Source organism: Syngnathus leptorhynchus, chromosome 20, assembly GCF_054491065.1.
Source record: "Syngnathus leptorhynchus isolate UIUO chromosome 20, UIUO_Slep, whole genome shotgun sequence".
Lineage (NCBI taxonomy): Eukaryota > Metazoa > Chordata > Actinopteri > Syngnathiformes > Syngnathidae > Syngnathus > Syngnathus leptorhynchus.
The window spans coordinates 1,471,854-1,492,382 of record NC_141214.1 but is presented as its reverse complement, the minus strand read 5'-3'; the positions used below and the strand labels follow the sequence as shown (position 1 = coordinate 1,492,382).

Sequence of the window (20,529 nt, the reverse complement as noted above, 5' to 3'; positions counted from 1 at the left end):
TTATACTACAAATCGTTATACCATTATTTTGAAAGAAACCGGATGCACACTTGTTAACCCGGAAAAAGACGGTGACTACTCGCAAACGGAGGCTAACGTTAGCTAACAGTGAAGGTCCGTTACCATTTGGATTTTGATGCATTCGCCCACTGAAAACGAGTCATTAACATTTATTAGCTGCTTAGCCATGGATACGAGAAGATAGTCTGACATCCTTGACACGTATTTTCAAGAAGTTCATTTGGAGCAAGCGCTAATCAACACACCCGGCGAATAGCTTTGGTAGCTTTGTTTGCTATTCAATGCAGAAAATGAGTCTTGCAGGTCATCGCGAGCCCCGAAAGACTGCGGGGAATCGCATGTCCAAATTGCTGGACGCCGAGGAGGAAGATGAGTTCTACAAGACCACTTACGGAGGCTTCAACGATGTAAGACGGATGCTGGTGGTCACATCATTAGGGACATATCGGAACTGGGAGATGGGGGATATTTTACAAACGTTGATCATCAAAAACTAGCAAATGACGTTATTAGAATACATTTTCATTTGATCTTATTTGAGGAGACGTTTATCTTGTTCATTGAACCAAAGTGTCTGCTTTCGTGTGTCTGCGTCCATCTGTGAACTGTCTACCTTGGCGTTTACTTTTATTTCTTATCCACACCAGGAATCAGGAGATGACGAGTACAATGAAGATCACTCAGACACGGAGGACGAGGTGGACAGCGATTTCGACATTGACGAGGGAGACGAGCCAGACAGTGCCCAGGAGGATGACGCGCCTCGGAGGAAGAGTCGAGTTGTTACTAAAGCGTACAAGGTGGATCAGTGGTTCTAAAACCTTTTGCACCGTGTACTGCTTCCAAAAAAATGTGACGCTGTCCAAATACCATTATCATCTTTGTTTTGTGCTTTCCTTACAGGAGCCTGTGAAGGTGGCCAAGCCCAAGCCTAAACCGAAAAGACCCTCAGAGGAAACAAAGAGAACAGAGAAGAAACCCAAAGCGGAGCTCAAGCGGAGGATTCCGCAAGAATTTCAAGACTATGGCGGTATTAACCTCGCACCATTGCCTCCTCGACATTTTTTTGCACTTTGACAAAAAGAATGTCATGACTGAAAAAGCTGCTGAGAACTTTGTCTCTCTGTTGTAGCTCGTAAATCCGTGCGCCAGTCCACCAGCGAGCACACCCGCAAGACCAACCTGCGCTTGCAGGAGCGCCAGGACGCCCCCCGGCGCCGCAGGAGGGCTCACCGCGACCGGCCCCTCACCCAAGAGGAGCTTCTGGCCGAGGCCAAGATCACTGCCGAGCTCAACATTCGATCATTGGGTATCAATTTGTTTTTTTTAAAGTGAGGCGCTTCATTGAGTGTGGCCACCAGATATGCCTTACAGCATGACATTTTTCGTATAGAAAATTACGAGCGCTTGGAAGCTGACAAGAAGAAGCAAGTCCACAAGAAACGGCGTTTTGAGGGCCCCACCATCCGCTACCACTCCGTCCTGATGCCCATCGTCTCGTCGTCGCTTCTCAAAGAGGAGAACGTAGACGTGGAAGGGTACATCTGCTCACGGAATGCGATTTTGTCCGGGATGCTTTGAGCGGTTCATCCCTTCAACAATTGCTGCTTTTTCTTCTGAAGGTTGGACCAGGACGTCCCTCCGACAGCCCCGCCAAATCCCGCCACACCCGCCGGCGGACTCTGCTCACGCACCTACGTGACGTTCAGCGACGACGAGGCGTTTGAATTTGCCTTCCCGCGCAGCGCTCAGGAAAGTCCCGAGATCCCCGTACAGGAAATCTGCCCCGTCACCCACAAGACGGCGCTTTACCGGGACCCGATCACCGACATCCCTTACGCCAACGCCAGGGCCTTCCGCATCATCCGCGAGGCCTACCGTAAGTATGTGGCCGCTTACGGATTCCCCAACGCGTCTGGAGGCGGGACGGGACGGGACGCCAGAGGCGCGCGTCACAGGATGGCGGCCAGGCAGAGCACGCTCGCCACCTAATTCTTTTTTTCTGTCTGCATGGGAGCACTACAGCTATAAACCTGCACAATGGAAAGGGGATTCGTTCTGGAACTGTAATTTGAGAATTAACTCATGCCTTTGGACTCTTTCCCTCAATCTCTGTCTTTTTTTTCCTCTTATTTTAGCAAACTGTGACCTTTCTACAACAAATAAAACTTGATTCGTTTGTTTATTTTTTGCACAAGTCTTTCTCTTTCATTCACGGGTGGGGAGTAATTTTGCAATGATGAATGAAAAGCTGGTTTGCTTGTCCCCTCAAACATCGGAAAGAAATAGTGCGGCTCACTTTGAAAGTAAACAAGCACTGTAGTGTCCGCTGGTGAGTGCAATACACACACACACACACACACACACACACACACACACACATACATATGCACGAAAAAATTGTTTAATATTCCAGTTCCAATTGGGTACTCACTTTACTTTTCAAATGCTGACTCCTCTCCGCACTCTGGGCCTCGTTTTGATGATGCTCTTCGCTCCTCATCCTCACCTCCTCCAGCCGGCCATCCACCAGCTATTGCAGACAGTAAGTAAATGCATGGGCTATTAGATAAATAACTTAAAGTAAAAAGTACAATTCATTGAAGACCATCAAAATGTAAAGGTATGTGCATCAGGTTTTGTTCCAATTGGTCATATTAAATATATCCATATTAGGGTGCTTCGTTTTGACAAAAGTAGTGCTTTGCTGCCATACTGGTAAGTAAAGAAGAAAACGTGATTGGAATGCATTATTGTGACATGGCTGAGCCAAGCAGTGTTAATGTTCCGTTAGTCTGGCGTTTGCTTGTCAAGATGCAAATGAGCTAGGAATAGTTGAGTTGATGGTGATTATGAAGAACATATCGTCACGGTGACAGAACAAAAAGAAATCCTTGGCCCGGTTTGGGTAATTGATTAGTTGTGTTGTGACAGCAACATGCCAGTGCAATTAGCATCATCATCAATGGTGTAACATCAATTTGACGGAGGGAGGACCTTTAGGTTAACGCATATGTCAAAGAGTTTAAACAATTTGGAGTTCAACCAACATTATTAGAGGAAGAATATGGCTTCAATATTCTAATTTGAGACATAATGTCATCATGGGCGACGTGAGAACTTCACCAGGCCTCATTTCAGCTGATGACGTTTGATTGTCCCAACTAGTGCCTATCAACTTCCTCCTTCCGCTTCAGGATTGAGCCTGTATTGTTTTCCCCGTCACATTAAATTTGATTAAATTTCACCTCCAACCACACAACACTCAGCTTTCTTCCAAGAGAGTAAACACTTGGCAGAACGGCGTTCTCCCCATCGTTCTAGTGTGGCAGTTGCCATGGTGACGGAGTGTAGGCGGTGTGCTGTGCTGTACTCTCATCCCTTGCACATCCAGCATTACAATCCTTCTAACCCACGTCGGTCTCCACTCATTAGATAGAGTTGGATTGTCATGTGTGCCGAATGATGAGAATGTCTATTAAGTGTGTCAACTGACAGCCATTTTTAGTCACCTCCAGGTTGTTTGCTTATTCAATTCACAGTCGTTTGTCAGCCATTTTTTATGTATCTCAAGGTTTTCTGTCTTTCCTTCTATTGGAAGACCACCACCACCACCCTCCTGTTGTCCATGTATGGACTTTTTTTTTTCCTTTTCTTGTTGCAAGCAAGCTATTCTTTTATCAGTTTCCATGGCGATGCGCGTGAGTGAAGGTACGCGTTTCATTTAACCAGGGGGGGAAATAATGCAGATAACATGGACGGAAGAGGCAGCTTTTAAGATTTAGCGGTGCGCGTGTTCAAAAGTTGAAAGTAGTGGGCTGTGCTGTCCACACACCGCGCGCCCTTCCACTTCTAAAAATACACCCTTGCCCATCATCCAAGTTCTTGTTCTCGTACATATTTTATTTTTTTATTTATTTTTTTGTTGCAGACAAGTGACTCTGTTATCAGTTTCCATGGCGATCACTTAGTCGCGGTCTATATTTAGGAGTGCGGTCCGACCGCTGTCAATTAATGTTGGAGACGATCTACCAAATGCAATCTTGGCCCTGTTGTGTTCAATGTAGTCACGGCATTCTTATGCTTTTTATATGTAGTATGTGATTGTGTTGAGCGCTTAAACGCACTTGAGGATCTCATCCAGTGAATTGACGCACTTTGAGTAGATGCTCGTGATCCAATTTGGAAATAACTGGAAAAAGTTCCTTGACAGACTTGCCCTGTCGACAGGGAATGTCAAAGTCACCATTTGTCTTTTACAAATGCAAAATAGAAAGCAGCAATAAGTGATTTCCGCATCTGTGTGGGAGATTAAACTCACTCGGGGTGTAATTTGAGCTCTATCGCACACTTCCAATCTCATTCCAATTAAGCGGCGCAGTGGGGTTCCTCCAGCGGGAGGAGAGTACTCGGAGAGTTGGACTCGCTCGTCTCTCGTAGGCGGTGCTTCCTCGCCCCCCAACCCGCTTCCCCCCTATCCGTCGATCTCACGCGCTATCGCCGCCCTCCGGGGAGAGGCGCATCCGATGAGCGAGCGACTCTTTCCTCGTTTCCTACGTCTTCAATCGCAACCGGTCTGCGGTACGGGAAGATGCTGGACCTCATAGTGGATTTTTCTGCCCTCCTCGAGCTTTGATTGAATCGAAGCGAGAAAGAGAAATGCCGCAAACATGTGGATGTTTACCTTTTTTGGATGCTTGCGCGGCTCATCGCCGTGAGGAGGTGGAGTGTTTTTAACGCTTAACGGGAATTCCGATTGTTTCCAGGTTCCCGTGAACGCATCATGTCCACAGCCAGCAGGCTCAAAAGAGAGAGTGCAACATCTCAGCTGCCCCTGGTGGTTCTCACTAGAGTTGGAGGAGGAGAGGAGGAAAAAGAAGAGAGGTGATGACGATGATGATGCTTCAGTAATCTGATTTACACACGCACGCACGCTTGTCCTCATAGAACACCTGACCGAGGCCTACGCGCATACACTTGCAGGGGGGTGAGTGAGGGGTCACTCCAGTGGGACGCTCAGGTGTGATTCTCTGCCCCGCCGTCGCCGTGGCAACCTGACAACCGGCCCAGTGGGTCCGCAGCCTTGGATGTGACTGAGCTGTCAACGTTTCACCACTGGGAAGCAACCCCCCATCATTTTTGGGTGAGTCGCTGCTAAACATCCGGGACGTGGGGCTCTTTACGCTCACCGTAATCACATATTAGGGAACTCCGCTGTGCACACCTAATGCGATGTGGACAGACTGCAGCCTGTTTCGTATTACGTACTGAACCATGCACATTTTCAGCAAAAGTGGAAAAAAAAAAAAAAAGATTATTTCAGAGGGGTAAAAATGTAAGAGCGATGCAAATTTAGCATATCCAAATAAAAAGACAGTTTGTATATTTTGTGCAGAAATATGGCTCACCTTTTAAATCATCAACCTGCCAAATTGATCATGCATGCTCCTATCATTACTGTTGCACTACCTTGCCCTGTTTTGTACAAATGAGACGTTTAGCTGTTAGAATTGTCACTGTACTATTTAGCATAACTTAGACGGTGAGTGACTTTGTCTCCTGTTACTTTTGCCTACTGGACTTGAGACACTAAATGTCTCATCAGCTCCAAATATGAAATATTCTACAATAGTGATGATTAGCACTAAAGTACTTAAAATATAGTAGTATAGTGAAAACTTTTCAAAAGTGGTAGGTTTTGTACTCGACTAGTTTTAATGGGCCAGTACCACTTGTGACAAATAGTACCGAATCATAATGTTAAAATATTATCATTGCATGGGTGGCAATTAATACTTAAGCAGCTTTGGGTCTCTGTTGTTATTGTTGTGTATTATCCCATTTTGTGACAATGAGATATCTATTTCTGGAAGAAGACACAGTACGTATGTATTCAAGAAAACTCAATTGCACTTGGAATTGAAATGAGGCTGCATGAAATGTTAGCCAAGCCAAGTTAAATTTTATTTTAGCTTTGATACTCGTGTAAATCAGAGGTTCATTTTGTCCAATTAATAATGCATGTGACAAAATGCCACAGTTGACTCGAGAGGGACTGTATTCCAAGTTAATCACTTCCTAAATAAGTGTATTTCTTTGGAAATGTGAAACAAACTCTCCTGACTTCCTGCTTGTACCTGCCAATCAGAAAAAAATCTTATCAATTAATCATAGGAACAGCTTGAGGTTGAGCAGCAGCCATGGTGACATTTAGGCCATAAAAGGGCAGCCTTGAAAAGCTGCGCTGCTTTGACTTGTAACACAGGATGAGTTCAACTTCCAAAATTGGGGCAGGATAAAGAACTTGACTTGTGTATGTATGTGTGTGTGTGTGTGTGTGTGTGTGTGTGTGTGCATTGTAGCTGCATGGACGCGTCGTCAAAGTCGTGGCTGCCGCATCAGGGTCAGTTTGGGTTGGGTGGTCAAGTGGAAGTGTGCTGTGGCGGACCCGGCGTTTTAACCCCAAGTGAGTGCGCCCCCTAAAACCGTCCTCCTGTACGTCGTTGACCGTCTCTTGTGTTTCACGTTGCCTCCGCCGTGGAGGTTGTATCTATTTGACGTGGTGGCGTCTTGGTTCGTTTTTTTTTGTATGTATGTATGTATGTATGTGACAACTTGCTAGGATTTTTGGAATCATGACTTGGGAATTGTCATTGGGAATGAACAGACTTGTTTTTATGGCAAGTGCGCCTATATGATTGTCAAATATTGACGGCATGTTCCGCCAAGTCATCGGCAAAAGGGGAAAAAAACAATTGGCAGTTTAGCCTGGCCCATCTGTCTGGGCTTCCGATTGAGGCTCATTTGGGCAAATTCCCTCATAGGATTTTGTCAAAGTTGCAGGCCAGAAATTTGTCTGAAATAGCTGCTTCAAAAAAGTAATCACTAATGTGAGAAAAAAAAGTTTAAAATTTAAGAAAAAGTTGGACAATATTAGGTGGTAAAAGGGTCATCATTTTGCAGGAACCAAGTTGTAATAAAGTGGTGCGGGAAAAAAGTCATTAGAAGAATTACACGAAAAAGTACTTTTAGGAGAGTAAAGTTCTTGTCGTATGCAAAAACAGTCATTTTTAAAGAAAAAGTTAGAATGCTGTGCAAAAATTATTTTGTTTACAGGATTAAAGTTTTGATATCACATGAAAAAAAAAGTAGAAATACCACGAGAAAAGATGTTTTCAGAAGAATGAAGTCAGGCAATGAATTAAATGGAATATCACTCCAAATGAATCGCATTTTGATGCAAATGTCATTGTGAGGGGAATTTTTGTTCATAAATGCTGTCATATCAAGGTTTTGTATGATTTGGACGTTTCGAGTGTGGCTAAATCCGCTTATTTGCAAACCCACCAAGATGTGTTTAAAACAAACACACACACACTCACATACAGTAGAGAGCAAACCATGTTACCATAGCAACCAGGCCACGGTCCCTTCAGCTAGCTTGCGTGTGTGTGTGTGTGTGTGTGTGTGTGTGTGTGTGTGTGTGTGTGTGTGTGTGTGTGTGTGTGTGTGTGTGTGTGTGTGTGTGTGTGTGTGTGTGTGTGTGTGTGTGTGAAAAGCCACAATGCCGGACTAGGAAAACAACCAAAAGGACACTTTTCTCAGAGTAGTCTTTTATTAAGACTTATTTCCCTCATTGTAAGGTGACATAATGATATCTTCCATTCATGTCCAAATTTGAGCCAATAGAAGCCGGCCTTCTGCATCCTCCTCCCGCCCCCACATTGCGTTACCTCCACCCACATTGTTCAAATCCTCCAGCGCTGCTTCTTTTCCTCTCCTCCTTATTTTTCTTTTCAATATATATATATTAGCTTGATTGCTGCATGCGGGGTTAAAAATAGCAGCAGTCGGAAGTGTCACTTGTCTTTCTTTGCCCGCTTTGCATAAACCCCCACGAGCCCAGCTTCCGCTTTCTTTAAATGTTAATATGTCATTAAAGATGCGGGCTTTGCATCACATATGTGCTCTGTAGTTGCTATCAAAATGCCTTTAATTGGCTTTTTTTTAATTTATTTTTATCGCGCAATAGGAAAAGTGATGAAAGCTTTTGAAGGCGCATTAAAAACCAATTATGAAGGGTATCAAAAGTTTATTATCAATTACAAGATCAACTTTAGCTTGTTTTACATTCTTGCCATAAAATAGTCCTTCTTTTTGTTCCAGGACAAATTAATTCTGGTCGGAATTTCAATTTTTATATTCGAGATGTCCTGGCCGGTCCAACTATCCGTACAGTAAGTGATTTGGGGTTGCCTAGGCAACAGCAGAGCTGCTGTTTGTATAAATGATTTGGAATGTCATATTTCAAGGTCACTTTTCTACGTATTGTGCGTTCAAGAAATAACTGTGACTCTTTGACATGTCAAGCTTCATTTGTGGCAAGCCCTCGGGCACTGTCGGCCTCAAACCTCCCGGGGGCAACGCTGGCAGCTTGTCAAAGAAGCATCAAGTTGAAACCTTGAGGGTTTCTCTTTTTTATTCTTTCGCTCTCAACACGGTCACAGAGGCTGATCAAACGAGCTCTCGGACTCCTTGAACCTTTTTTTTTTTAAGGCACGTCAACCACTTCAGACCCAGAGTAGACTTTACAGATCAGCCGCTTGTTCGCTAAGTCTTGGCGGCTTTTGGGCACTTGGGATGGATTTGCTCAGTTTGCTCTGGAATTGTATCATATTGCATCATTAATTGATGTCAATAATTATGACACCCGTATTGTCCTAGCTTGAACCGTATTTGTATCAGGAGGCAGTTGTGTTTCCATTTAGTGGCTGTCTGCGCCGTAATAATAATAATAATAGTGCCCACATTATTTCTAGCTTGGGGCCAAGGAACTATGTTGACGTGAGAGCGGCGCTTCTTTTAGTCAAGCCATTATACAAATGTGCTTTGCTGCCATCTTGTGGCATCTATGTGTCTTTTCCCGAAACATTTATTTGTAAATCTACTCAATACCACTGTCGCCTTTTCAACAAAACTCATCAGTGCGGCGCCGAGTCCAAAAGTATTGTGAGGGGAAAATATTCTCTGGAAATATTTTGCGATTTCTTTCCACTGAGATTGAAATAAAAGGCATGTGTTCGTAGAGGGACTCATGAAAAGTGGCGAGTATGGTTCTTTTAACACCCACTCCGTAGTCTTCTTCCTCGGTATCGCAGCTAGCTGGAGGCTGGAGCCGCCCACACACGCAGCAATTTACATCTCCAATGAAGACAGAGTCAACACACACACACACACACACACACACACACACACACACACACACACACACACACACACACACACACACACACACACACACACACACACACACACAGATTTTGCGTCACACTAGATGGTCAGGTGGAAAGCTGCTCAGGTTCAGGACGCGCGCTGCGTCGTCTGTTTGTTTTTTGTTTGTACCTTGCCACCACCTTGAGCGGTTCAAATGCGAGCAAGTTGTTTCCATGGAGACCAAACAATTAGCCCGGGTTTCAGAATAGAAGCTGGCGAGCGGCCCATTTGCAGGCTTTGGGAGGAAATCACAGGATGACAGTGTGTATCTTTTGCTCACATTAGTCATTGAAGTACAAGAATCGGACCAAAATAGAATAGAGGAGGAACAGGAAATTGATTCATGGGGTCGCAATAACAAATATTTGATCACAAACAACTTCACGATGTAGATGAAAAAAAAAGACAAAAAGGCTTATCAGGGCCACACTGAAAATACAGCAATTATGAAAAGGCCAATATAGTACAAATGTAATAGTAGGCAACTCTCATTTAAACTTAAACCTCGGAAAATGGACAATTCCTATATTGCCACATTGTTTTCTTCAACGACTTTCTTTTTTTAAATCCTAACGTAATTCATAGGAAACACTCAACACTGGCTAACTGATGCCAGTGCTGCTGTTTTGATAAGCAAAAGAGTTCAAATGGGCTCAATGTTGTGTTTACCTGCCGTGCATTTTTTTCTGAATAGAGAAAAAGCAGCTATATATTTGAGGAAGGCATTTCTTTTCCTTTAGCATGTAAACGGTAGTCAATAAAAAGGCACTTTTGTCACTGTTGTATTCTCCGCCGTTGTGGAGGCTTTGAGTGTCTGTCCACATGTTGTTGACATGTTTACTGTCCGTCGTGGATCTGTCATGAACTCAAGCTCAGTGAAGTAGAGGTTGAACTGCTCACAAAAGCTAAGTCATCAGTCTTTAATGCCTGTGATGTCCATGTTGGAAAGAATACAAATGGAGTAGTGGTTATGCTGCCATTTTGTCTACCCAGACCAATCCCGCAGGGCAAGTTTTGCCTCTGTGCGACAGTCAAGCATGGAAACGCCTCCCAACGCCACCCCGCAGTCCTTCAGACAACCGGTCAGTGCACAAAAGGATCATTTGTGAACATCCAAAAATGTTTTGGGGAAGTTCTTGAGTGAAATAAGTTGGGGATTTCAAGTTGCTGTCTATTGACCTTATTTGTTCCCCTCAACATTTAGAGTTTCCTCAATCGAAGGCTGAAGGGCTCCATCAAGAGGGCCAAAAGTCAACCCAAACTGGACCGGACCAGCAGCTTCCGACAGATGATTCTGCCTCGGTTTCGAAGCGCCGATCAAGAGAGGTTGGACAAAATTTTAGTCAATCTCATTTCATTAAAAACGGCTCCAAGGTATCGTTAGATCACATCGGATAAAATGCCAGACGCCAGCTTCTTGTTTTTCATCCCAACTCGGGGGGGTCACGTCCCAGAGGAATCCGGGCTGCCTTGTCGGAAGAATTTCTGCTGTAGTAACACAATTCAGTCACAACGCGTAGAGGAAAGTGAAGATGTCGAGGCAGAAAGTAGAGCTATTGTGCTGACGCTAGCCACAGGGGGAAGACGAGAGACATTTTGGGGCCACATACGTTGTTTATCTATAGATGCAAAAAATCCCCATTTTGAATCCAAAGACATTAAAGCAGAAGCAGAGCTATGCTGGTCACCTTGACTTCCTGGCCCTTCCCGCCGCTGCCTGACAGCTGCCTTCACAGCCGGCTTCCCGTTCTGCCCACACACGCTTAATTCTCGCCGTCGGTGCGGCAAAGGCATCCGACATCCAACTTCGCACTCTCTCTTCTCATCGCAGCTGCTCAAAGTGTCGTGCCAAGCTCTTGTTTTCTTTCTTTGTTTCCCCCCCCCCACTGCATCTTCCGATTGACACGAAACACACCGAACTCAGCTCTGAAATGAAAATAGCAGCCGTAATTTTAATCCAGTTGTAATTCACTTACTTTCCTTTCCATCAGAAATGAAATGACTTCCTACTGTGTAGATTTTCTGCGCTTGCTACGAGTGGCGTCAACAAGGCAAACAACAAGAAATGAAAGCCCGGCGTTCTTGCCTCTTCCCACCCCCAAAAGTCATTATAAAAGGATCATCTCTAAAAATATATTTCGATTGTCAGGTGTGATGTGCCAGGGTTCTGCGATTCACTCGTGTATTCAATCAGTCTCTTGAATAAGTTGTAGCGTAGTTGGAGCTCCAAAAGTCAATGTTTTGTTTTGTCATTGTCTCTTTCTCACAAGGACCCGCTTGATGCAGAGTTTCAAAGAATCCCACTCGCACGAGTCACTGCTTTCTCCCAGCAGCGCCGCCGAGGCGTTGGACTTGGTGTTGGACGAAGACGCCGTCATCAAACCGGTCCATTCCAGCATTTTAGGACAAGAGTATTGTTTTGAGGTGGGGACTCGCCTATTCGCCAAGACGTGGGTGAAGTGGGTCAACTCCAAAAATTGCTCCGGGCAAATTAGCTTCCTTCTTTGTTCACGAGTGCAGTAAATTGAATGGACAGAAAAAGGAACATTTTCTTTCCCGTCCTCCACGACAAAAAATAGACTCTGCAGCCAAGTGCCAAATAGTTTTTTTTTTCCCTAACCCGGTTCCTCGTTCAAATTGTCTTTTTCCATCTTTAGGTGACCACCAATTCAGGGACCAAATGTTTTGCCTGCCGTTCCGCTTCGGAGAGAGACAAGTGGATCGAAAACCTGCAAAGAGCCGTCAAACCCAACAAGGTCAGCCTAAAAGCCATTTTAAAGCCAATTCAGTGGATCACTTCTTCATTGAATGTATTTGTCTCTTCCAGGACAACAGCAGGCGCGTGGAAAACGTGCTCAAGTTATGGATCATCGAAGCCCGAGACCTGCCCACCAAGAAGCGCTACTACTGTGAGCTGTGCCTGGACGACATGTTGTACGCGCGCACCACCAGCAAACCTCGCACGGACACCGTGTTCTGGGGCGAGCATTTTGAGTTCAACAACCTGCCCACCATTCGTAGCCTTCGCTTGCACCTCTACAAGGAAACGGACAAAAAGCGACGCAAGGTAACGTTAGCGACTCAATATGCTTGGAAAAGAAACGGCCACATTGTGCTGATGCGCTTCTAGGAGAAAAGCACATACCTCGGCCTGGTCAGCATCCCCATCTCCAGCATCACGGGCCGTCAGTTTGTGGAGCAGTGGTACCCCGTCATCCAGTCCAGCGTTTTAGCCAAGAGCGGCGGCGTCGGGAGCGGCAAAATCATCAACGCTTCGCTCCGCGTCAAGTCGCGCTACCAGACCATGAACATCCTCCCCATGGAGCTGTACAAGGAGTTCGCCGAGTACATCACCAACAACTACCGAACACTGTGCGCAGTTCTGGAGCCGCTGCTGAGCGTCAAGAGCAAAGAGGAAGTGGCCTTTGCCCTGGTGCACATCCTCCAAAGCACCGGCAAAACTAAGGTAAACAAAACCTTCCTTGTGGTTGAAAGGGGAAAATCTCCATCTAAAAGAACGACCCGCTCTCAGGACTTCCTTTCCGACATGGCCATGTGCGAAGTGGATCGCTTCATGGAGCGCGAGCACATGATCTTCCGGGAGAACACGCTCGCCACCAAGGCCGTGGAGGAGTACCTCAAGCTGATTGGTCACCGATACCTGAAGGAAGGCATAGGTAGGACCTAGGCTCGATACACCAAAAGTCAAGGCTAACTTGCCAAATACGCTTCCAAACCAAGCGTGATGTCCTTCAGGTGACTTCATCCGAGCTTTATACGAATCAGAGGAGAACTGTGAGGTGGACCCCATGCGAGTCCCACCGTCAGTCCTAGCGGACCACCAAGCTAACCTGCGCATGTGCTGCGAGCTCTTACTCTGCAAAATCATCAACTCCCTCTGGTGCGCACGTCATCTTTGCCAGTTCTCCGTTTATCTGCCGCGTTCTTCCTGACGTCGAGTCTGGTCGCGCTCCTTCCAGCATTTTCCCCCGCGAGCTGAAGGAGGTGTTCGCCTCCTGGCGGGCCCACTGCGCCGAGCGCGGGAGGGAGGAGCTGGCCGACAGCCTCATCAGCTCTTCGCTTTTCCTCCGCTTCATGTGCCCGGCCATCATGTCTCCGTCGCTCTTCAACCTGACGCAGGAGTACCCGGCCGAGCGGACCTCGCGGACCCTTACGCTCATCGCCAAAGTCATACAGAACCTGGCCAGCTTCAACAAGTGAGTTGAAAAGATCACGAGTCTCCAAAATTGCATTTAGCAGATGTGGTTAAGTTCATCGATTGCCAAGGTCTTGCAGTACCTGGCCAACTTTTGCAAGCGAGTCTGCATCATGTGATCGAAATAATGTCGACTGTGCTCCACAAAAGCGCCAATGTCTCTCGCGTCATATACCCGTCATGCAGGTTTGGGCCAAAGGAAGAATACCTGTACTTCATGAACGAGTTCCTGGAGATGGAGTGGGGCTCCATGCAGCAGTTCCTCTACGAAATCTCCAACACGGATGCCGGAGGGAACGCCGGAGGCTTCGAGGGCTACATCGACCTCGGCAGGGAGCTGTCCATGCTGCACAGCCTGCTGTGGGAGGTCATGGGTCAGCTCAGCAAGGTGGGCTCATATAGGTCTCCGAGGCCTTGTCTGGTCGGTCGCCGTAAAATGTTCCCCACCTGCCCGCAGGACGCCATTCTCAAACTGGGTCCGCTGCCTCGGCTGTTGAATGACATCAGCGTGGCGCTGCGGAACCCCCAGCTGCACGCCGCCACCAACCACCAGCCCGAGCGGCCCAAGGACCGGCTCTTCTCTCGGCCCACCTTCAATCGTCTCATGTCCTCCGACTTTCAGAGTCTGATGATGCGCGACTTAAACAGGTAGGTGTGCCCCTCCCCCCTCCTCCATTTTGCAAAATAGATCATTGTGTCCTCCGGGAGGCCTCACCGCGTCTGGTAATTCTCAACGCGGCGTGACACCGCGGCGTCACACGGGTATAATTAACAGTGAAGCGCAGAGCGAGAAAACTCACAGGATGGGAATTCTATGACTCCAAACACAATGCCAGGCTTATTTTTTTCGAGAACCCCTCTAATGTCATCTAATTTATCTCAGAATGCGTGAAGTATTTTATCAAGGGCTAATTGCCGGCACCATCTGTTCCCAGAGCCTCTTAGCCAAACCCCCTTTTTCCTCCGCCTTACACTTGACGCTGACTCTCATTATAGCCTCACACTTTAAATGAGAACTCTTTACGTAAGAGCAATAACAGCTGTAATTGCGACTGTCCCCCCCCCCCCCCCCCCCAGAGCGTTTACTGTGATTAATCATTCAAGCGGTGCTGTTATCCAATCAAATCAGCCCGGCAGCAGATACACAGTGCTTTATTATCAAATAATGCCTCCCTCAAACAAATTTTATATCAGTTTGAAAGTTAACAAGTTTTAGAAGGATTTTAGGCTTTTATCGCTTAAGCGCCACCTACTGGCTGAGGTAGGACACGACCTTTACGAATGCAACTCAACGGGACCTTTGCGTGGTGGTGTCTCAAGTTCTATAGACATCAACCGCCTGCCGTCGCCGCCCACCGGCGTGTCGGCCGTCGAGTCGCTTTCGTCCAACCTCAACATGAGGCGCCAAGCCGAACGAGACCTGCGCTCGTCCCGGGAGGTGTTTTATGTCACCCGACCGCCGTTGGCCCGCTCCAGCCCGGCATACTGCACCAGCAGCTCGGACATCACGGAACCCGACCCCAAGGTAAGCTAGACCATTTCTGATGACTTGGTTTGTGATTATGTTCTGTTGTCAGGTTCACAGTGTGAATAAGAGCGTGTCCATGATGGACCTCCAAGATTCCCGCATGAACAGCATCTCCAACCTGAACTCGGTGGGCGACATGCTCACCTCCTCCCAGGCCTCCATCGCCGGCCTTGGGCACAGCTTCGGCAACCTGGGCGCCCCCCTCCGAATGGGCGGCCACCTGCCCGGCGGCTCGGCGGGCTCCGGCCTGAGGCTGAGCCAAATGGGCCACATCGGAGGCCCCACCGAGTCTATCTCCCAGCAACAGCAGCAGGCGGCGGCGGCCATGCACTACCCGCTGTCCTTCCAGAACCCTCTCTTCCACCTGGCGGCGCAGAACTCCCCGGCCCAGTCCCAGCCCCAGCCCCCGCCGCCCCTCCTCTTGGCCCCGGAGCCGGAGAACGGCCACCACGACTACACGCCGGCGTTTGGCAATAACGCCTTCTCCCGCAGCGAGGACCTGTCGGCGCTGCGCTCTCAGAACAGCCTAGTCCAGCCCAGCATCGTCCACTCGCACAGCTACAGCGATGATTTCACCCGGCAGAACCACAACAATGACTTTGTCTGGCATCAGCTCTCACTGCAGGTGCAGGTAAGAGTGACTCCTCCTAAAGTGACTGCTGATGCATAATATGTAACAAAATGTTCTTTACTCGGCACACTCACTGTGTCCACCGCAGTGGTTGTAATGATAGCGTCCGTTATGTAGCGTAATGTTCTGAGCTATTTCTGTCCTGCCGCGTGGGCTGCAATGGATTTTTCAGCCTCTCTTTTTTTTAAAACAAAGTTGGTGTGAGGACTTTTTTTTTCCCCCAAGTATTATTCAAGGAAAAGTCAAGTCTTGACTTTTCTCTAGCATTCATGAACTCTCACATCTCGCAAACTGTGTGGTCAGGAGTCGCTCCAGCAGCAGCACATGATGGGCGTCACTTCTCAAACAGCCACCGGAACCGGCACGCCCGGCTCCTTGGCCACGCCGCCTACGACCGTCCACCCCGTGCGCCAGTCCTCCATCGCACCCCAGCTCCTCAAGTCCCAGCGCTCCGTCAACACCCCGGCCACAGCCACGCCACCCAAGGCCCGGCCCCAGAGCAGAAATCTCCTACTGGACTCCAACGACGGCAACTTTGTCCAGGCCAAACAGCGGCAAACTCAGCCGCCGTCGCAACAACAGCAGCAACCGACACAAACGCAGCAGCAAGAGGCCGCCACGGACAGTCCGGCTCCCGGGCTGCCCTTTCAGACGGGCGCCGCCAAAGAGAACCAGAACCCATCGTCTGTCGCGGCCGCCGCCGCCGCCGAGGACTCGACGGACACGCCCACCAAAAGCGGCAAAAAGTCGCAACAGCTGCAGCCTCCTCAGCAACATTTACTTAAACCGCTCGGCAACAAGCAGGTCAGTCACTAAAAGTCTCATGAAAGACATTGTCTCCGCATTAGGTGAAGTTATTTGCATAGGTACTGCTAGTTTAGTTAAGTCAAGTCAAGTTTTTATATAGCCCTAAATCACAAGCAGTCTCAAAGGGCTCTGTCCTCTGCATTTAACCCATCCCCATGTGATTTTGATCCATCCCCTGGGGGAGAGGGGAGCAGTGAGCAGCAGCGGCGCCGCGCTCGGGAATCATTTGGTGATCTAAGTTAGCAACAAGGTTCCAATAGACTCACCAGTTCTATCAAAATACAATTTTTACAGTGATAAAAGCAAGACTGTTTGCATGTCTTGGTAGGTGCTGCTGTTTTGGTAAGCAACAGCATTCAGATGAGCTCAACTTAAAGCACTTTAATGCAAACTGTCGTTTTCAGGGTTCCCAGTCCAACCTGAACGAACGGACCGTGGCCTGGGTGTCCAACATGCCGCATCTCTCCGCCGACATCGAGAGTCTGCGGCCCGACCGCGAGGGGCAGTTGAAGGAGTACTCCAAGAGCATGGACGAATCGCGTCTGGAGAGGGTAAGCGACCCAAACGGGCCGCATCTTTCATCCAATGAACGGCATCCTCCTTTGCAGGTGAGGGAGTACGAGGAGGAGATCCACTCTTTGAAAGAGCGCCTCAAGATGTCCCATCGCAAGCTGGAGGAATACGAGCAGAGGCTGGTGTCGCAGGAGCAGCAGACTAGCAAGATCCTCCAGCAGTACCAGTGCCGCCTGGACGACAGCGAGCGGCGTCTCAAGCAGCAGCAAGTGGAGAAGGATTCACAAATCAAAGGCATCATCAACAGGTGACAATGTCCACCGTCCCTGGTCCTTGTCGACCCCGTCGGTCCCGACGCGCAGAATTTGGGGCGGGATCGTCAAACGCTCAGTCCAATAGTCAGTTAGCGTATGTTGATGTTGTCTGCTGTATCTGAGATGGCATGTGGTCAACATATAGCTGGAGTGGGTGGTAGTAATATAATGAACTTGATTTCTAAAGCATGATTATATGCTTGAGCGTAGCTCTCCTTTCTTTTTTTTTTGACGAGCGCTTTGTTTCTATCTCACTCTTGTCAGACTCATGGCTGTGGAAGATGAGCTGAGAGGGGGTGCCATTCCTGATATTAGGCCTCGAATCCTCACAGACCAGGTTCGTGCCTGAGTCTTTATGTATACATATATATATATATATACATATTCATACACATATGATTTTTTTTTTGTCATCATTGCCACTCGCTCCAAATGCCCTTAAAACCTCATTTCCACGTTTGCTAGTCAGTCAGTTGTCATGCACATACATCACCTTGTTGCCATCTACATCCTCAGTGAGAGTGAAAAGCGGAACGCTAATCCGGTCCGGGGAAAACGGAGGGTTGGGTTTGCTCAAACTGAAAATAAAGTAATGTACCGCAGTATTGGTGTCTCAGAACGCCGTGTGAGTGAGTCACCGGCGGGCGGCCTCGAGTGTTGCGGCCATGTGAATTAGTCTGCAAGGCCGGCGTGTTCTAGCGCCGATCACTTATGACTGTCGAGAAATGATTTGTTTGTATCCCGCTTTCAAATGTGAAAGCAATATTGAAACCTTTTGGCGAGCGGCAGAATCTCTAAGGATGAGAGACTTTTCATTTTGCCATTTATAGCATAGAAGCGGCGCCGCCCAACTGCGAAGTTAAAGAACACCACAGATAGAATGAAAATGGCCTTTCTGCTAAAATACATCAGCAACGGCATCCATGTGTTTGTGTAATTTGTTGCCACGGTAATTATCAGCCTGAGATTGATTGTTTTTTCGTCTCTCTGCCAGGGTTACGGGGCCCTCCCTGGATCCTGACTGCCGCTACGAAAGCGACTAGGATCCGTGATGGTCATCCAAGTGTGAGCGCAAAATGGCCCACCGCTCCGCTTGAAGATCTGCTTGCCAGTCAAGTAGGACCACACACACCCAAGCTCCTTGTCGCTACTAAAACTTTTCAAAGAATTTCTGACAATCACTTCACGGCGGAGACCAATGCGTACAAAAACTCCGACTGGAGCTAACATTCCGAGTTTCTTGAGCTAAAGCTACCTGAGTAGGAGGATTTGGGGAATTTTTTTTCCTGGTTACAAAAAGCACTCAAAAAAGTTACCCTCACCCTAAAGCACAAAAAAAAAAAAGCAGGCAGTTTCGATTCATCTTTAAATTGTAAACGAAAGCCCAATGTCCCTAAAGAGTAGTGCATGAATGGTAGTGATTACATTTGGGTTTTTTTTTTTGGGTACACTCATTTTACCATGCTCAGTCTTTTCTCCTGCTTTATTTTTTCAAATCCTTCCTCCCCCCAAGTGAAACTAGCAAGAACGAATGCTACACACGTGAACACGTTACATTTCTTTTCTGGTGCCGTTATGGCTTTGATACTACCTCAGAAAGCAGAAATGTTCCAAATCAACAATATCAAGTGTAGAATCATGAAAGCAATGCAAACGGGATAAATGATGGGTTCCACATAACAACTGTAGGTTATCAAATGCCAATATATTATTCATTAAACAATCTTCTGGGTGTTAGAAATGACTATTAAAGGGGATTTGTTGCCTTCCAGTAGTCAGTAATATTTCCAACATAGTCCTTAATATATTTTATATTTTAAATTGCAATACTGGCAGTGTGTACCATCCTTACAGAAAGATGTGCAAATAAAGTCAGTTGAAAGTAAAGTCAATTGAAGATCCCACCGTGAAGCCACCTAATGTTCTTTATTGTCTCGGTGGCCTTTTTAAGACTATAGATAAACGCTGGATTCAAATGTCAAGTGGGATAGTTAAGGTTAATGAAGGCTTTTGTTGGGGGAAAAAAAAAAAAATAATCACGTTCCTGTAGACACCATGAAATACACACCTCCCACTATGTGCCAGCATTCCTAAGCGGGAAGGTAATGTGGACAGGGGTGGGTGGGCAAAAATAGCTGAGTTAGATCCATTTTCTTCAATAAATAGGTGGTTTATGGTTGTGGTTAATATATGTATACTTGAATGTAAATAATAAATAGTTTATCCTAAAAATATGAATTGACATCTACATTGAACCTTTTTTTGTTTTCAATTTTCCTCCATTTTAAAAATGGAGTTTGCCCACCCCTACTACAGAGAAACTTTATTCATACGGTTTAGACAAGTGTTGTATCAAATCTATTCTATAGCAAGTGCTGAGGTCACGGACTCATCTGTTTGTGAGGCATCGATGTGCATGTGCTTTTTAAAACGCGAGGATATTTAAGCGATGTACATTTTGAAAAGGACAATTTGTCATGATTGCCATAATACACGTGAGAACAACAAAATGGATGCAGGGTACAGCAACAACGCCAACAGGACATTTGCCAGTGTAACATTTGTAAAGTAAGCGTTTCTTTTGTAGTCGAGTGATCAATGAATACTGTGTTGTACCTTGGAGTCGTTTCTATTGGATCGGTTTTAACTTCATGCCTTTAAAAATGTTTTCTTTCACGATGAACTATACAAAGGTTTGTATGTTTGTTACCAGAAACATAAGTGATAACGATGCACTCTCCATAATACTATCATGTTTTTTTTTTCCTGCATTACATACTAGTTTAATGTCGGCCTGGCTGAGAAATGGTCGAACGTATTCTCGACGCGTTTATGTATTTGAATAATCAAAGGCTGTCAGGCATAGACTTGTTGTAAGCAGATTATTTACTGTACATTATTATTATTATGAGGAATTTTACAATGATGGCACCGGGTCAAGATACAATCATGGGTTTCAGTTTTGTTTAGAATTATCTATCTATTTATTTTCTTTGGCCTGCACGATGGTTTTGTTTTGATTGTGAAGGGGAAAAAAAACCCTTTTGTTTCATGTTACATCTGTAAAATTGAAAAATCTACTTTATTAAGATGCAATCACTGAAATAACTTGCAGTTACTAAAATAGAACAATTTTAAATATTCAATGAATGTTAAAATGGCTTTATGTGTTTTGAGCACAAAACGTGAGTGTCCAATTCAAACCACACAAAAAAAAATACGATAC

General features: G+C 46.4%; 2 protein-coding genes across 2 annotated transcripts; both read left to right on the top strand.

The window, feature by feature from the left end:
- Positions 1–51: 51 nt before the first annotated feature.
- Positions 52–2,202, top strand: vps72a (vacuolar protein sorting 72 homolog a). Its single transcript, XM_085901519.1, has 6 exons — positions 52–428; positions 669–821; positions 925–1,051; positions 1,154–1,330; positions 1,415–1,559; positions 1,644–2,202. Exons 1-6 carry the CDS (start codon positions 303–305, stop codon positions 2,011–2,013), a joined length of 1,098 nt encoding a protein of 365 aa, XP_085757645.1. The 5' UTR covers positions 52–302; the 3' UTR covers positions 2,014–2,202.
- A 4,185-nt stretch (positions 2,203–6,387) lies between these two features.
- On the top strand, positions 6,388–20,449 carry syngap1a (synaptic Ras GTPase activating protein 1a). The gene is made up of 19 exons (XM_085900439.1): positions 6,388–6,487; positions 10,288–10,376; positions 10,499–10,620; positions 11,565–11,718; positions 11,952–12,050; positions 12,122–12,361; positions 12,425–12,760; positions 12,827–12,971; positions 13,051–13,195; positions 13,275–13,511; positions 13,697–13,898; positions 13,968–14,158; positions 14,831–15,035; positions 15,088–15,669; positions 15,973–16,473; positions 16,881–17,027; positions 17,085–17,296; positions 17,568–17,640; positions 18,298–20,449. Exons 1-19 carry the CDS (start codon positions 6,388–6,390, stop codon positions 18,322–18,324), a joined length of 3,807 nt encoding a protein of 1,268 aa, XP_085756565.1. The 3' UTR covers positions 18,325–20,449.
- Positions 20,450–20,529: the final 80 nt, after the last annotated feature.

Bases quoted from the DNA above. Each gene is read 5' to 3' on its own strand.
- vps72a (XM_085901519.1), top strand. From the start codon at position 303: ATGCAGAAAATGAGTCTTGCAGGTCATCGCGAGCCCCGAAAGACTGCG. The intron at 1,052-1,153 runs GTATTAACCTCG...TCTCTGTTGTAG, and splicing joins AGAATTTCAAGACTATGGCG to CTCGTAAATCCGTGCGCCAG. The intron at 1,560-1,643 runs GTACATCTGCTC...TTTCTTCTGAAG, and splicing joins GAGAACGTAGACGTGGAAGG to GTTGGACCAGGACGTCCCTC.
- syngap1a (XM_085900439.1), top strand. From the start codon at position 6,388: ATGGACGCGTCGTCAAAGTCGTGGCTGCCGCATCAGGGTCAGTTTGGG. The intron at 6,488-10,287 runs GTGAGTGCGCCC...TTGTCTACCCAG, and splicing joins ACCCGGCGTTTTAACCCCAA to ACCAATCCCGCAGGGCAAGT. The intron at 10,621-11,564 runs GTTGGACAAAAT...CTTTCTCACAAG, and splicing joins CGAAGCGCCGATCAAGAGAG to GACCCGCTTGATGCAGAGTT.